The following is a 16318-nucleotide window of genomic DNA, read 5'->3' as shown; positions in this document are numbered from 1 at the left end:
TAGTAAATACTTCATGTTTCTATAAAGGTTGTTGTACAAAAATCTACCAGTTATTCGCTAACACATAAAAAGGAAGTTTATGTTTATACAGTTCGAAGTATATTGACCATTGCTACTATGAAGTGAGCTATCGTGGGTGATGAACAACTAGGAAAAAAAAAAAAAAAAAAAAAAAAAAACCAAAAAGCGAAATGAGCTAAGGAATGATAGTACACTTTACCTTCCAAGGTCTGATAAGCAGCGAGACCTGTCTTAGCTTAGCAATCGACGATTTGGTCGAATTTGGGACCTCTTCGTACGAAAGCCTTAAATCGTGCCTTCTTTCTTGGAAAAGCACCTGAAATTCTGGGAATTTCAACTAACATTGTAGCATCACTAACTGCCAACAAACGAAGAGGTTTTGCCAAAAATGAGTTTGTAAGCCTTTTGGTAGACAGGCGAATCTTTCAATATCAATTCAAATGCTGAAAGGCCGATCCACCCTTGTTCTAAGGAACGCTATCATGTCTAGAGAGTTGCTTCGTTTCTCAGAATTTCATCACTTGGATGGTAAATTTCTTGGAATGTTTTACTTCTTCCTGTGTCGACCTGTGATAATTTGACGCTGTCACTTTCGGCCATTCTGGAGGAAGGAAAAGCCGAGTACATATTCGCGCAAAATAACAACGCTCATTTTGTAGAGCTTAGAGAGCATACGTAATGGATTAATCGTTTCGACCAAACGTTTATCATGCATATGAATACCTTGTGACTGTTCTTGTACAATTGTAGTTTCTATAATCTGAGGAATGTCGGTCAGAATGACTCGAATATCCTAGCGAAAAGAATGCCCCCCTCAAGAAATTCACTTTAATAACACGTTATTTAACTTGTTTACGTACGTATTACAATTATATAAATCTATAAACCTCCTTTTGTTCTTATGATTCAACGTTTGCAAACGCTAATTTTTTTTTTTTTCCCTCTCCCTCTTTTTCATTTCCCTACATTCACAACTATTAACTCACCAATCTTGTTTTCATTTTAAAACCCATTGCAGCTCCCTCAAACAAAGTTCATCCATAAACGAGTTCCAAACGAAATCATGCTGAATTAAGGTCTAAAATTCTGGACAGGACTTTCGCTGGCGTGCTGATAAAGTTTAAACTAAACACTATCCAGAATGGGATTTTCTAGTAAATCTTTTCTAATATAAAAGAAATCGCAACTCACGAATGAAAATGACAAAGTCATGTTGTGAAATTCCAATTCGAAACAAATTCTGTCGCGGTCCATTTCATAGGGCTGTTTCCTTGGGCTGTTTCGTTGCAAGACTCATCATTAAAAAACCCGATTTTTTAATGAAAATCATGTACGCTAAAAGACAAGAATGATTTCCCTTACCTTGCTCCAAGTTTCAAACGCTTCCGAATGAGTGTTCGCTTTTTACCGACATAGGAGTGTAGCATCGAACACGAACTGACCCTTTCCAAGAATCGTCAACGATTCAGAGAAATTCTTTTGTAATTTCCAAAAATATCTTTCCGAGAAATGGTGACGCATGATGTCATTGCATTAAATAGACGAGAGGCTCTGGGACGAGAATGAGGCGCCTTGGGCAAATTTGGATCTATTTTGTTTGTTTGTTTTTTTCTTTCCTTTTTTTTTTTTTTTCATAAATCCGGGTGGAGTGGGGTGGTTTGGGGGTGGGGGGCGGGGGTATTAACGCAAGTTTTTTTTCCTTTTAAAAAATAGCAAGTCTTATAAATGAATTGGAAGGGATTTGGAGTGTGAAAAATTTACACAAAGATCGTCTGACTGAACTCTACAGAACATTATTGCAAAACATACCGTCCCGAGCTAAATACAAAACAAGCTCTACAGCAGAGAAGGTGGGGGCGGGAGGGGGGGGGGGAGGCGTTGGTGTGTCGTCAATGGTGGTGTTTTATTATCACAGGGGGTTTGGCGGGGGATAATGAGGGACTCATTTCTCTGTGTGTTAACATCTCACTTTTATAGAAAGGCATGATGGCATACGTTAAATAAGCTTGGTAGAGATATGGTAAAGTTTTAATAAGTCACTGACACAAGCTCATCCTCCCCGGCGTGTGGGGGGCGGGCGCTGCCCGGGCGGCCGGCGTCGCCCCTGGCACTGTCTCCGCCGTTCCGCTGCTCCTCCCCCCCTTGCCTCCCCCCTCGTCCCCCTCCTCGTCGGCTCTCCCTCATCGTCTTCGGGTCTCCCCCCTCACGTCCCTGCGGTCCCTCGTCGCCCCTCCCCCCGCCCCGGGTCGCTGTCGTCACCTTCCCCAGGTGGCCCGGCTCCGGCCGTCCCCCCTCCCCCTCGTCCTCCCCTTCTCCTCCCCGCCCGACGTCTCCTCCTGTCACCTCCCGTCCTCAGGCACCTCGACTGTCGTGTCGTCCCGCGCGCCTGGTCCGCCCACCCTTGTCCCTGCAGTCCCCCCACACCCCGGGTCTCGAGGTGACACAAGCTTGACGAAAACAAATTTCTGAATTTTCTATTACTAAGTTCAAGTATTTATCATGACATTTTATTCACAGGTGCTTAAATTGGACATTACATAATATATATACAATCCACAGTCCTAAACGCTTGTAAGTTAGCTGGGTGCAGAGTTCTGTCTAAATTGCCTCAGTCCTTGTAGGAATATCTTCTTGGTCTGATCCATCATCTCTTGGTAAAATTTCAAGTCCTCTTCTTTCGCTTTTAGTGTTGAACTAAGCGCTTCTTTCAGTGCGTCGTTTTCGTCTGTTTGGATAGCCAGCCTGCGAAAATAAAAGACAAACATGTCCTATTTGACGAGGCGCTTCAAATTGCCTAAACAAGAAGGGGCATGTTGCAGGGGCATGTTGCTAAGACATGTTTCAGAGCCATGTCGCAAGCAACATGTATCAGGGACAAAATCACATGTACATGTTGCAGATCAAATTTGTTTTCAAGTTAATTTGTTCACAACCTAGGTCAATCTCTTTCAAGCTCGTAATAAAATTCTTAAAATCACTGAAAATAATTAAAGCATCAGTCCTGCCCAAGCCACCCGACTTCGTCTCCCGAAGCGTACTTTCTGCTTAATATTTTTTCCCTTTATTCCTACCACATTATACGTACGGCCAGCGGTTGCCTTACCTAGTCGCAAGCTCGTCCACGTCCTCCGTCTTTGCCTGTCGTTCCTGTGCCGCACTCCCTGTACTGTACCCTTTCCCCCTCCCCTTGGCCACACCCTGTCCTGACTGCACTCGGCTCAGCTGTTTTTCCATGTGCACCACTTGGCGTCGCTCCTGTTGCCACTTGTTGGTGGCCTCTAATTCACTGTCTTTAGCTTCATCGACTCTAAAAATAAGGATACTTTTACTTTTACTTATCGAGTTGATTTAGGTACAGTAGTCTCTCATTGTAGGATCTTTCACGTCTTTTATAGGGGACGTCTTTGCGCAAAAAAATCCTCAATGACGTTTAACAGCATATAAACAGCTTTTAAACCTCCTTATAAGCCTAGTAAATGGCCTAGCTGAACAAGAGTCTCTCCGTAGTTTAGTAGTTAGAGCGCCCAAACGGTATCTGGGAGGTCATGGGTTTAAATCCTGTCGGGGACTTAGATTTTTCTTTGTCCCACGCTCGTAACAAATAAACACATTTCATTTTTATCAGCTTAGGAGGCAAACCTGGCCGAGTGGTTTGGGGCGCTGGTGTTGTAATCCAGGGTCCCCGGTTCAACCTGCCCTGGCCACTAGCTGGTTTGTTTCTTGTTGTCCCGTTCCTCCTCGCCACGCTTTGTGTTGCCACTGGTCTGCCTCCTGCCGTTGGGTTTTCCTGGGGCTCGTCTGCCTCCTTCCCCCCGGCGCTCGTGTTCTCGTTGTTCTGCGCCCGTTTCTCTCCCCTCCCTTCCCCTTCCGTCCCCGTTCTCTCCTCTCTCTCCGTCGGCACTCTGTCGTCCCCGTCGCAGTGTTGTGGGAGTTCTCGTGTGCAGGACTTGCTGTGGCGTTCCCCGTCGTGCTGGGGCCTTCCCCTCCCCGTGTGTGGGCTCGTCTGTCTCATTTCTTCTGCGCTCCCTCTTTCTCCTTCGTCCCGCATCTCCTTTACATGTGCTGTGCTTCCTGCTGCTGGGCGGCTCTGCCCCACCACCTTTGAGGGTTCCTGTGCCGCCGGTCTCGCGGAGTCGTCTCCCGGCATGTCCCTGCACTCCCCTGCGGGTCGGAACTGTCTTTCTCGGAGCATACTCCGTCGTCTTCTTCACTTCCTCCTCATCTTGCTCATTTTCCTCTCACGACTGTCTCGTCCCACCTTTCTTCGTCTCTCCCTCCGCACGAATCTTCTCTCCCTGATGCATCACCACATCTTTCCCCTCCGCAACTATCATCTCTCTGTCGCCTGTCTCGATCTGTTGCCCCCCGCGTGTCCTTCCACCTCACTCGTCACTTCGGGCTCATTTTCACACTGGAGGCCTAATCATATTTTTTTTTTTTTTCGTATCCTCTCGCCCCTGAACGTATGGAAGGGCCTATACAAATATTATTATTATTTATTATTATTATTAAGATTTGGTGTGAGCAGAATATAAACTTAACTACACTACACCATTCGAAAGGAAAAGGAGCAGTAAAGGTTTAGAAAAGCAAATGTAAACAGCTATTAAATATGTTTACTCTTTGGTGCGAGGAGAATAAAAACTATACTACGCTACACCACTCGAAAGGAAAAGAAGCAGATTAAACATTGTACGCGTTTCAATCCTCCGTACGTTGCCGACAATGCCGTACCCTCCCTCCCCTCACTCCACGTTCTTCTGGTCCCCCCCCCCCCCTGTAGTTAGACATGTAGCTCACCTTCTCTGCAAGAGAGTCACCAGTTCTAACAGCCGATCCCTCTCAACTTCAGCCGCCTGACACAAAGACTTGCTCTCCTGCACTTGGGATCTTAGTAAAGTGATTTCTTCACTGAAACAGTTACACATTGAATACAATTCAGGGTCATGTGTTTAAAAAAGAGCTAAAAGGCAACTATGCGCTGGTTTGGCGGGGTTTTTCACACACGTACAACAGGCCTCACCTATAAGGGTCTTAAAGAAGGGGTCTCCAGATCCCGGGGAACAGTAAAAAGGGTTACGCCGCAAATGTAACAACTAACGCAAAATGTAACATCAACGCGAAATGTGACAACATTTGACGAAAAATGTAACATCGACGCGAAATGTAACAACTTTTGACGCAAAATGTAACAACTTTCTAACGTGATTTGTAACAACTTTCAAACGCAAAATGTAACAACTCTGGAATCGAAATACAAGCAAAGGAACTTCAACAAACTATTCCTCTTGTCCAGCCGTGCCAATCTTAATGTGCGACCCAAGTAAAGTCCGACTCGACAAAAGTAAAGAATAGTGCAGGCCTGTCATTTATTTTATTTCAACAGAGCAACATTTTCTTTTGATACAGAGTTGTTACATTTTGGGTAGTTGCATTTCGCGTTAAAAAATTGTTACATTTGGCGTTAAAAAGTTGTTACAAATCGCGTTAGAAAGTTGTTACATTTCGCGTTGATGTTACATTTTCCCGTAGCTGTTACATTTTGCGGCGCAACACCAAGAGGCATGATTTGCTTGTAGAGTAAGCGAAAAAGCTGCATGTCCTCGCAAAGAGTAAAAGAAGAATCGCTTTTAGTAGGCTAATGAGAGCCTAATAGAGTTGGTTTTTCCTAAGCAGAATAGCTATTGTTGCGTTGGACTACGAGTAGAAAGCAGACAGAATAAGCCAATTTCCAAATTAATGTACTAGCAGAATTTCTCCAAACCTAGCTGAAACGCAAAGGTTCCCCCGTTTGTCACGGGTGGAATCATTTGCCTGCGCTTGCCATGGGTGCCGGAATTTTATCCCGCGCTTGACCGTGTGGAAATTTTTTTCTGCGCTTGAAATTTTTTCCCGCCTTTTCAACTGCTAAAACTGTTTGCCTTTGAGTGCTAGGCCAATGATCACGTGTTTTTCAGTCTTGTTGTTATTGTTTTATTGCACAGCAGGTATTAGCGTGCAGAGTGGCTGGTATATTTTAGAATTACGACACACAGCTTTAAAACAAGTGAGCGATTTACAAGTACCTGCCTCCAGCACTACTCCTGCGTCCCCTGCTTCCACGCCCTCCACTGGGTGGTGTGGGAGGAAGCTGGTATCCCTGCGCAGAACCCCTTCCCGACGTTCCATTCGCGCTTCCTCTTGACATCACATGCCGTCGAGCTGGGCTGCCTGGAACGGAAGGACCCTGAGCTCTACTGGGTCCTTCGGGTTGGTGTTGCGAAGGAGTCGCCTGTCTCCTATGTGGTATGTGCCCGTTATTTTGAGGTCCTAAGTTCTCGGATCTATCTGCGAAAGGCTCTTTAAACAATGGTCCCTCTACAGAACCATTTACGGGGCCATAAACAGGCGTTTCTCCTCCAGAAAAGGGCCCTTGAGAGACCGAATCTCCATCGCAATAGCCTGATGTATTTCTGTCAAATCTTTCTTCGTTAGTTAGTAAATCCTCCGTGCTGCACGCCACAGATTTTGTCTCGCGCTCTGATAACTCCCTGTACTTTTCCGTCGTGTTTTGCAGTGCTTGCTTTGCCTTTCCAAGTTCTTGTTCTAGATGTTGTATTCGTCCATCCCGCTCTTGGCAGGCCTGTTTCAGATGCTCTATTTGGGCCCTGTCCTGTGGTTTACTCACAGCCTTTGGGGACGGGGGAGCTTCTTTTTTGCTTGCTGCACTCTTGAGCTGTTGTTGTTCCCTCTGTAAAAGAACATGACAGGTAAGTGTTGTTTGCATCCAACACAATTTTGCTCGAAAACCAAACTTATTTCGTCTCTTGTGAAAATCTGTTTACATGGATGGGATGTCTTTACCAAAATTTCAAAAATGGGAAGAAGCGATGCGGAGGATCCAAATAACATTTTACTCGATGTCACGTCTTAGCCCATAAGAAGAACTACGTCTCACTCAATTTTCTCAAGTTTATAGTTCGTTATCTGCCTCACTGTAATCTTTCTTCGGTGTCCACAATTAGTAGAGGGGACTTTTCCCCTCAGCTACTACAGATTTGACACGTTAATAAAGTTGTTATTATTATTTTTTATTATTATTATAACCGTTGACATCCATGTTTATTTTTACCTTAATTACTACTTCTTTTGTGTTTTTCTATGGTGGAAAATTAATAAGTTAAGGTCTTTTTCAATTGGACAACCTAAATTATAACATAGCTAGGAGCCGCGCAATCATTATACATGAGCGTGCACAGAATCCAACATCCAGATTGTTAATCCAATTGTTAATTAAACAAGGGTTGCCTAGGAGACTAGCCACATCGCGCTGTTTGATTTTTAGTGGCATCAGCTCCACTCTTAACATGTTAACCTTACCATTAGTGCGGCAATAAGCTCATCATCATGAGCGCCTTTTTCCAGCAGCGTCTGCACTTGAGCCTTCAGTCCCTTCAATTCACTGGCCAGCACCTTGTTGCGAGCCTTAGCTGCGTCATGTTTCTGTTGTAGTTTGGAATGTTCTTGGTCCAGACTCTCTAACTCGGCTTGAGTTTTCTGATGAAAAGCAATGAAATTAACTACCATGAACTGACTTGCAAATAACAGCACGGAGCATTTTTTTTTGGGGGGGGGGAAGAGAAGGGCGTTGACTTGATCCAATCTTTCCTTGTATTTTATTTTAAATACAGAGAATACAGAACTCAAAAGTTCTGTTGTCCCTTTTGTTTTATTGTATTTTCATACAAGTAGTTTATGCCTCTTTCTCATGACTGAACGAAATTTCGCACTTCACTTCGGGGAAACAACTTGAAAGGTTTAGCCTTAATTTTTAAAGTTGTAATCCATTTCCATCCAAGTCATCCGCAGCCAACAGTTTAGGTGCTCTAATATAACAATCATTTATAAAAATGTACCTTTAGTTTTAGGTTTCCTACGACAAAAATATAAATTTTGGCTCTTCAAAAATCTGTAAAAATCCGTGTCAAAGCCCCCTTTAACAACTCGGCCTCTCACAGTTCTTGTACTTTGGTTGGCTAGTTCAAATGAAAACCTTCAGAACTGTGTTCAAAGCACGATTAAGCTAATCCAGGATTAGCGCGAATTTTGATTGCAGCTTTTAAACTTTTCAGTGAGATTTTCTGTTTATATTTTCTGTCGTTCAGTTTTTCCTTCGAATTATCTCAACATCGCATCAACGAAACGTAGACAATAAAAACACTTTTATATAGGAGAAACTGAACCCTAGATTAACGTTTAATCCTGCGTTAGTGTTAATCGGCTTTCGAACAACCCGGCACTGGTGTCGAAAAAATAAGAGAACTTTGTCTAGTGACAACGTTATATGGTGCACAGTACCGTTCGGTAGAGTGAAAATATCTTGTCTAACCTCTTGTGCCTCCCTACGATCTTTCTCGATCTTTTTCAGCACTGAGCGGTGTTTTTCATCGTACTGTGACGGAGCAGTGGACGGTGACATCATGGCTGATCTCATGAGGATGTTGTTGGATGTCGCCGAACCGCTCCGTGCAACTTGACTCAGCTGACCTTTTAGTTCAGAAACCTGTGTGAAATAACCAATATGCATTATAATACCGTAAAGCTCAGTTCGAAAGCAGCGACCACCGTCCCTGAAAATGACCCCCTCCTCATGAAAGTACTGATAACATTTATCATTTATTAGTAAATTCTGAACATGACGACCCTCCACAAGAATCGACTCCCAACTAACTTAAAAACTTACCGTCTCTGCAATCTTTTAAAAGGCAGATCACTTTAACTAACCTTTCACTGAAAATTGAACATGGATGTGACAACTGCGTTTTATGTAGAACATGATTTATTTTAAATACAAATTAACTTATTTTAAAATTGTTATTGAAATTATTTGTAAATAGCGTAGTTAAATTTTAGTCTGTTTTCTTGTAAATATCAATTTTAAGTCTTTTTATTATTTTATGTGTCCCCTATTAGTAGAGAGTGTTTCACTCTCGGCTAGAATTGTACTGACACATTAATAAAGTTGTTGATTGATTAATGACTACTTGGAACAATCCAAGTAATACATGTACCAAGGTCAATGCCTCGATTATTCCAACCTATTCTGTTCTGATGTTCTGATGTTAATTCATGTCAACTGCTTAATCCCTTTGGACTCTAAAATACCACAACTATTCTATAAACAAAGCTAAATGTAGTTACATTTATATACATATTTTATGTGACGAGGATGTGCTTGTTAACTCGGAAAAGAGTTGTAGTGGGCGAAGTGAATTCACTCCTTCACTCCATCACTCCTTCACTCGTTTCCTGTTAGACATATGCACGCAATGCGTGCAAGTGTTTTAAGGCCTCTAGTGAATTAGGCCTTTTCTCTGATACCTAGATTTCTTGTTAAATTACATAAAATTAACATGCTTAGTCACCAACCGAAATATTGTATTAATGTCAGTTTTCTTGAAATAATATTATGATATTTATTCAGCTATAAGCCGAGACCGTAAACCTTTGGTTTTTTAGAACCAGTTAGAAAAAAACTAACCCAAAACACTCAGCTAAAGATGAATTTATTTCAGTACGATTTGGTGAAAAAAAAAATCGCTCGACTTATAGCCAATGATATTATTATTATTATTATTATTATTATTATTCGTTACCTTCAAATAACAAAAAGGAAAAATAAAAAGAAAGAAATCAATTTGCAACAGATGGGAACTCTATCTCTTGGCCTTTCGGTCTGCTCTCGATCAGTATTTGATGACAATCAAAGTGAAGTAAACAGAAGTTTGAAAAGTATAACATCATTTGTATTAGCAAACCTTTATTTGTCAGTTTGTTGTTTTCGATTCTTGTTTCATAATAACTTTTCCGAGTTTAGTGGCTTATAGCCACTTTTAGTTATTTTCACATTTGACGCGATTGTAGTATAAAGGGTCGGTACGTATACTGCACACGTTTAGGCTTTTTAATTAGCCATTAGAAAGTAACACAGACCTGTCAATGATCCTCAGGAATAATGATCTCTGAAAGATCCTTTAAGGTTCCTTGATTTGACAGGGACTTACAAAGGTCTACATGATGTTAGAAAAGAACTTTGCAAAATCTTTGCAGGAGCGGTAAAGATACATGTACCTTAAGATGGTTGGCAAGACCCTTTAAGATTCCTAACAAACAAAGACTGCATAACCCACTGAAAAACGTCTGTACACATTATACCTTATTATAGGAAATTAACGCTTGTGTTAATTAAGGTATTTGAAATTCACGCGACTTAAATTAACGCGAATTGAAGGAAAAATTACTTCCCGATAAAGGAAATTAACGCGAAAGAGGGGGTAACATTTCAAAATGAAGGAAATTAACGCGACGTACACAACAGGAACAAGTTTATTTCAACACTTGTAGGCGTATAATCTTAAACGAAAACAATGTTCGTGGTACTTTTCCCACTTTGAGCGTTCTTCACAGTATCAATGATAGTGGCAGATAAAATTATGCTTTTTCCTTGGAGTCAAGAACATCTGGACTGTAACGAAAAATTGGGGCCAAAATAATGGAAATTAACGTCATGGAAATTAACGCTCCACTTAATTAACGGCGCGGAAATTAACGTTAACAAAAATTAACGCGACTTAAATTAACGCGAAAATTTGAAATTCGCGTTAATTTCATGACGCGTTGATTTCCTATAATAAGGTAATTAGGGATTGAAACTTTGATACATTTAAATGTCTAATCCAAGATAGGCATTAACCTGCCTTTTCTTTTCTTTTCTTTTTTTTTCGTGCAGTTTGTGTCACTGATTGATAAACATCTTAATCATATTTCTACCCAGCTATAACACTTCTTTCAATTCAAACTATACCTTGTTTTGCAGGGAAGTAATCTGTTGTTGTCTTCCTCTCCATCCACTGGAATCATTCAACAGTGCAGTGATATTAAACCCATCTCCAACTTCCTTAGCAAGAACCTATCAAGATTTAATGACAAGTAATGACCAAGGGGTTCAATGCTGAGAAATTCACATGTATACAGTATACAAGCAGCTGGTAATGCATCGCTACTGCTGGACCCACATTCCTTGATTTCTATGTTCTGTTCTAATAGTTATTGAATGTCAAATCAACAGTATGTGTATACAGTAGAACCCCGGTAACTCGAACTCGGAAAACTCGAACAACTCCGCTAACTCAAACTACTGGTAACTTCCATTTCCCTTGGACCCACTTTCAGTCATTTTTACTCGGCTAACTCGAAAACCCCGAACTCGAACCGTTTTTCGTTTCCCTTCAGAGTTTGAGTTATCGGGTTCCAACTGTATACTATGTACTGATGTACAGTACTTACTTCTCATAAATAAGTTACCACCATTTCAAAAAGGCATGTCTGCTTACTTTCGAGACCCTTCTGGTTTCTCCTAGACTTGCCTTATTTACTTATTTTTGTTACCCCGGTAAGTATTAAAGAATTCAACTGATCCACTCAAAAACTAGCACGAGCACCTACAAGTTCAGTGAAACCACTGCTGTAAACGGACACCTCTCATATACTGGTATGTGCAAGTCACACTTTACATAAGAGGCTACTTCATGGTCACAAAGTAATAGTTTCAGATTCTAAAGAAACTGTCTCGCTGCGTTGGCAGGCAAGTGAAACACTTATTTGATTATCAACTGGAATTTAACAAAGTTAAATAAAACGTTGTAGCAATTTTGAAAACCTGATGTTTTGAGTGTAAGCCCTTTGTCACAGCATACATGAAATGTTGTGGTCACAGCCACACACAAACACTACATTTCCAACCTCCCATCAGCAAAACCTCTTTCAAGTTTACATTTATTTAATTATTTTTATCTGGTCTCAGGGGTGCATCTGCAACTGTTCCCCCAAGAAAGTCACACCGACACATAGCATGCTGGTGTGACCAATGCCATGTGCTCTCTGAGGGCAGTACTTGGAGAAGGAATGTCACCATTCCAAATGATCATTTTAATTTGTTCCCGACTGTTATTTATTTGCTAACCTTGTGTGCAACCTTCAAGTCTTTTTTCAGCTTATCGCACTGATTCCTAAACTCTGCCACTTTATTGTTTGCTTGGCTTAGTTTCTCTTGCAAGGCTGTCATTTCAGAATTCTCCTAAACAGTTCAAATGAAGGAAAGATTACTTGCTGTGCAGGCAGAGATACATGTACATGTGTTTTTCTTGGCAAGGCCCCTTATGTGCAGTGTATCATTTTCTCAAGTTGTGTAAATAATAATAATAATAATAATAATAATAATAATAATAATAATAAAAACTTTATTACCGTGTCTGTGTGTTTAGCCCTTATGGACTAATTGGGGACACAATTAAAATACCTAAAATACTATTAATAATGCTAAGCTAAAAAATATATTTAAAACACTTAACTAAAAACTAAAAACTAATATTTACAATGTCTTATGCGCAACAGAGTTTGCAACAGTTACTATTGTTGTCCACGTAGTCCGATAGATTGAGTTTTCTAATTTTAGTTTTGAATGCAGCCACAGTCGGCGAGTTTTTCAGTTCTTTGCTTAATTTTGACCATAGAAGTGGTCCAAGATATCTGATAGGGACATTGGGACATTGTACTGAAGCAATTGGTTGAAGAAACTTGAGAAATATGATGGGGATAACCTGCAACAGAGTCTGTGGGAATCCTTTTTATGCAATCTTCCTATGTTAATGTAACACAGGTAATTTCGCTTTGGCATGTTATGTATATTAGGAAGGATGATTTGAAATGTATGGTGGAGGTAAGGAAAATATTCAACATGCATGGGGGTAATCAAAAAAGCAAGGAAAACAAGGGTTTGACACCAAAACAAATACAATTTTATTACTAAAAAATTGTCAAGCCGTTACTTTAACTTTAATGTTGATTAAAATTAAATAAATGTGGTTATTCTCTCATTAATCCAAGTTCTCTAATATGGGGAACTGATACATCTGGCAAAGGTGGTGTCTGATGCAAAAGAAAACCCTCTGTGCAGAGAGTTTTCTTTTGAAACAGACACCAGCTTTGCCACATTTTCTATGTTGATCAGCCTCATTTATTTTTGCCACCCCACCCTCCCCACCCCCTTATAGATTCATTTCTGGCAACCATTTAATCCCGGGGGGGGGGGGGGGAGGACTCCCATATGAAAGTGACGGGGATGCTCGTCATCTCGCTTAGGGGTATAAATTTCGGACGTTGAGTCTCGCTTAGGGTGTTCTGGGGAAAATGGCAATATTTTTAGCTGTCAGGGTCTCATTTAGGGTCGCACACGAAGAAAACAACAAATATGAGTTCTTTTTTCCGAATTTTGGTATCTTTTAGGGGTTTAAAATAGCTTTAGCCACGCCCAGATTGGTCTCTTTTAGGGGTTCTTTTACAAATTTCCGACGAGCATCCCCGTCCCTTTAATATGGGAGTCCCCCCCCCCCCGGGCATTTAATTAATGGAACACACTCTATTAAAAGAGGGTGTGTAGATCTTGTGATTATCCTTTATATCAACAAAATGAAAAGATGTTCAATAATAAAATAATATACATAGCTATAATTGTTATTTTACAAGTACCTTTTCTGAATCTGCTGACTTGGGTTTATTTTTCTGCTCTGCACCAGGCTGATTTTGCATAATTCCTGATGATAGCATCTGAATAAACAGTGAAAAAAATTGAATTAAACAATGGATACAATAAGCTACTACAAGGTAATGCACTAATTGTCAGTAGTGTGCTATACAAAGATTTAATTCTAAAATAATTGAAATTATCTTGGGAGAGCAAAGTTAGACCTTGTCTTTCTAAAAGGAACTGCCATTATTACAAATGTTTTTAAAACTGTACGTCTGTTATCCATTGAAGCACTGACTTTCCCCCATACCGAAATACGTGTATTTTCACAAGATTAGCTTGAAAAACAAACTGTAAAAGTTGACCACTGATGACAAGTTCCAAGTGACCACAATTTTTGAGGTTTTAACACAGTTTGAATACAAATTACATTTTGTCAACTGAATGAGCTAATGTAGTCTGTACCTGTCTCTCCATTTCCCTCATTTTCTTTGCCATTTGGCGTAGTTTATTGCGTTCACTTTCCAAGTCTGCTGTCAATTCTCTGTTCTTCTTTGAAAGTTCCATGATTCTACCAGCAGCAGTGTCAGCAGCCACCCCAGTACCTGACAAACCAATCATGTTAATAAACTTACAGGAATGAATAGTCAGAATGTTTGACAACACCGTTAAAATGTTATACATGTAAAATTATGTGGCTAGAATTTGACAAATTTGGTGCAACCAAATCATTATTACTGTACATTGTGTATTTCCTGCAAATATTCACGGTGTTTCAAATAGAGACACCAAACAGAATCAAGTACTCAACCCTCCAAGTTAAGACTATTTAAGTCACCATGGCGACTAGAATTTTTGAGCTTTAAGAAGGTCATTTACAACTCTGTGAACTTATATGTGCAATGTACATGATGTACAGTGTAGATTGCATTTGTTTAGAAAGACATTCTTTGCATTCAACAGACATAATTATCATTAATTGACAGTGGGCATGTCCTGCTGTATAGCATAAAGGTGTCGATAGTAAGCTGTTAGTAGTTAGTTATTCAGTCCCACTTGGTCAACAAATACTGTTAGGAACATTTTTTATTACCGTAATTTGTACATGTTGCTGGGGATAAACTTTAAAAACATGTTAACTTATTCTCACCAGCCAAAGCCCTTTTCTCTTCATCTCGTGCTTTTCTCAAAATCCTCATCTCTTCATCTTTTTCTCCAAGAAGTTTGTAGAGTCTGCCATTCTCATCTTTCAAAACCTACAATGTACATGAACCTTGAGCTACGCATTTGTTACATGCATGTACTATAAAATTCTTAAGTCGTTTAATTCAAGACATTAGCTTAACTGCAGTGGAGGGCATGGAGTAATTATTATGGTAAGCATTGTTGGATTTAACATAAAGCACTCACTAGGATTGGGCACTGGGCCAAGCTAGATTACTGTGAATTGTGGTGTTGCATTAGTTGATTACGGCAGCTGCCTTTATCCACTCAGCAATTTCAGATATAGAATTCAAAATGGGGGGGGGGGGGGATGGAAAATATGGAAATTTATCTTTCAAAAAAACTTTCCAAGGGGGTTATCTATTTGGATGAGATAATGTGACTGAAAGTTTCACAAAAGAATACCACATGGTAAAACTCTCCATTAACATAATGATAAAATGCCAGGAGCAAGATTTACTGTTGTCACTTTAAGCATTCTCTGTTCTATGCAAAATGAGAGTCAAACATTAAATAAATGAAGAAAGAAATTTGAGCCACTTTCCCTATAACTAATAACACCGTATTACAAAAAATGACAAAATCGATGTGTATTTAATCAATTTTTTTAAGTGACTGACCCTGATTGCATCCTTGAGATCTCCAACTTCCTTTTGCATGAACACATCTCCACCAGCTGGCACCACAGCATCAAGCTGGATATTACCAAAATGAGGCCAAGTAGAGCATAAAATAATTGATCATTATAAGTATCATTATAAAAAAATACAGTGTAAGGCGCCTTTCACTAACAGGCACTCTGAAGTTCAAACCCAATGACTGCATTTTGCACTGCTGCCATTAATCATAATTAAGTAACCTTTAAAAACAGAAACAAACAAAATGGATTGAAATCTACAAATCATGACCAAGAAATGTGATATTTTGAAGTCAAAATCTGTTTCTTAGAGGGAAATCTTTGGAACTCTTTAAGTAGTATTCAGTAAACTGTGAACAGAAATATCAGAAATTCAGAAAATCATAATGAAAAGTTCAAAATGAGAAAGCTTATGAGAGCAGTTAGAACTATACTCTCCAGAGATTTCTCATTTGAACTTTTCAATTCATCATTCTCTGAAAGTTCGGCATTTCTATTAAAAGCTTGTTAAGTATTGCTTTAAATATTCTTCAAATGATTTCCAGGGAGACGGAAAAAATAATACTTAATCAATTAAGCCATTAAGTTGTACAAACCTTTAAATCTAAATTATCACTGTGTCCGTCATGTCCCCAAAAATTCTCTTCCGTTACATCTTCACCTTCTTTGGTTGTTTTCTCAGAATTCTTTGTCTTCCGCTGCTTTCTGGCAAGAAGCTTTCTCTGCTGCTGTTCCTGTATTAACTGTAACTGTTGCCGCAGCGATTCGGAGGTGTCCAAGCTCATATTTTCAAAAGATTTTCGGTGGTAAATTCGTGTGTTTGTCCGACATATTTGTTGGCAACAGACAAAGTTGTCGTGCCCAGACTCCTC

General features: G+C 40.1%; 2 protein-coding genes across 2 annotated transcripts in view; both read right to left on the bottom strand.

Annotated features, from left to right (window-relative positions):
* Nucleotides 1-1617, bottom strand: part of LOC144659408 (sacsin-like) — a 29429-nt gene extending 27812 nt beyond the window's left edge. The window contains exon 1 of the mRNA XM_078519822.1: nt 1384-1617. The gene's annotated coding sequence lies outside the window, so the exon portion shown is untranslated. The remainder of the gene's footprint in view (nt 1-1383) is intronic.
* Nucleotides 1618-2508: 891 nt separating this feature from the next.
* LOC144660817 (coiled-coil domain-containing protein 13-like) lies at nt 2509-16317 on the bottom strand. Its single transcript, XM_078521544.1, has 13 exons — nt 16043-16317; nt 15430-15504; nt 14736-14841; nt 14051-14190; nt 13588-13665; nt 12023-12136; nt 10865-10969; nt 8390-8563; nt 7381-7557; nt 6087-6751; nt 4822-4932; nt 3125-3328; nt 2509-2763 (listed from the first exon to the last, which is right to left on the bottom strand). The coding sequence occupies exons 1-13, from the start codon at nt 16229-16231 to the stop codon at nt 2598-2600; spliced, it is 2304 nt and encodes a 767-aa protein (XP_078377670.1). The 5' UTR covers nt 16232-16317; the 3' UTR covers nt 2509-2597.
* Between the last annotated feature and the right edge of the window lies 1 nt (nt 16318).

This window comes from Oculina patagonica, chromosome 7 (genome assembly GCF_052425735.1).
Source record: "Oculina patagonica isolate OP01 chromosome 7, crgOcupat, whole genome shotgun sequence".
Lineage (NCBI taxonomy): Eukaryota > Metazoa > Cnidaria > Anthozoa > Scleractinia > Oculinidae > Oculina > Oculina patagonica.
The sequence above is the reverse complement of the archived record's forward strand: the minus strand, read 5'-3'. Positions and strand labels throughout refer to the sequence as shown.

Coding starts and splice junctions, on each gene's coding strand:
- LOC144660817 (XM_078521544.1), bottom strand. CDS start 16,231: ATGAGCTTGGACACCTCCGAATCGCTGCGGCAACAGTTACAGTTAATA. Junction 14,191..14,735: donor AGAGAAAAGGGCTTTGGCTG/GTGAGAATAAGT, acceptor TTGGTTTGTCAG/GTACTGGGGTGGCTGCTGAC. Junction 12,137..13,587: donor AGTCAGCAGATTCAGAAAAG/GTACTTGTAAAA, acceptor TGAACTGTTTAG/GAGAATTCTGAAATGACAGC.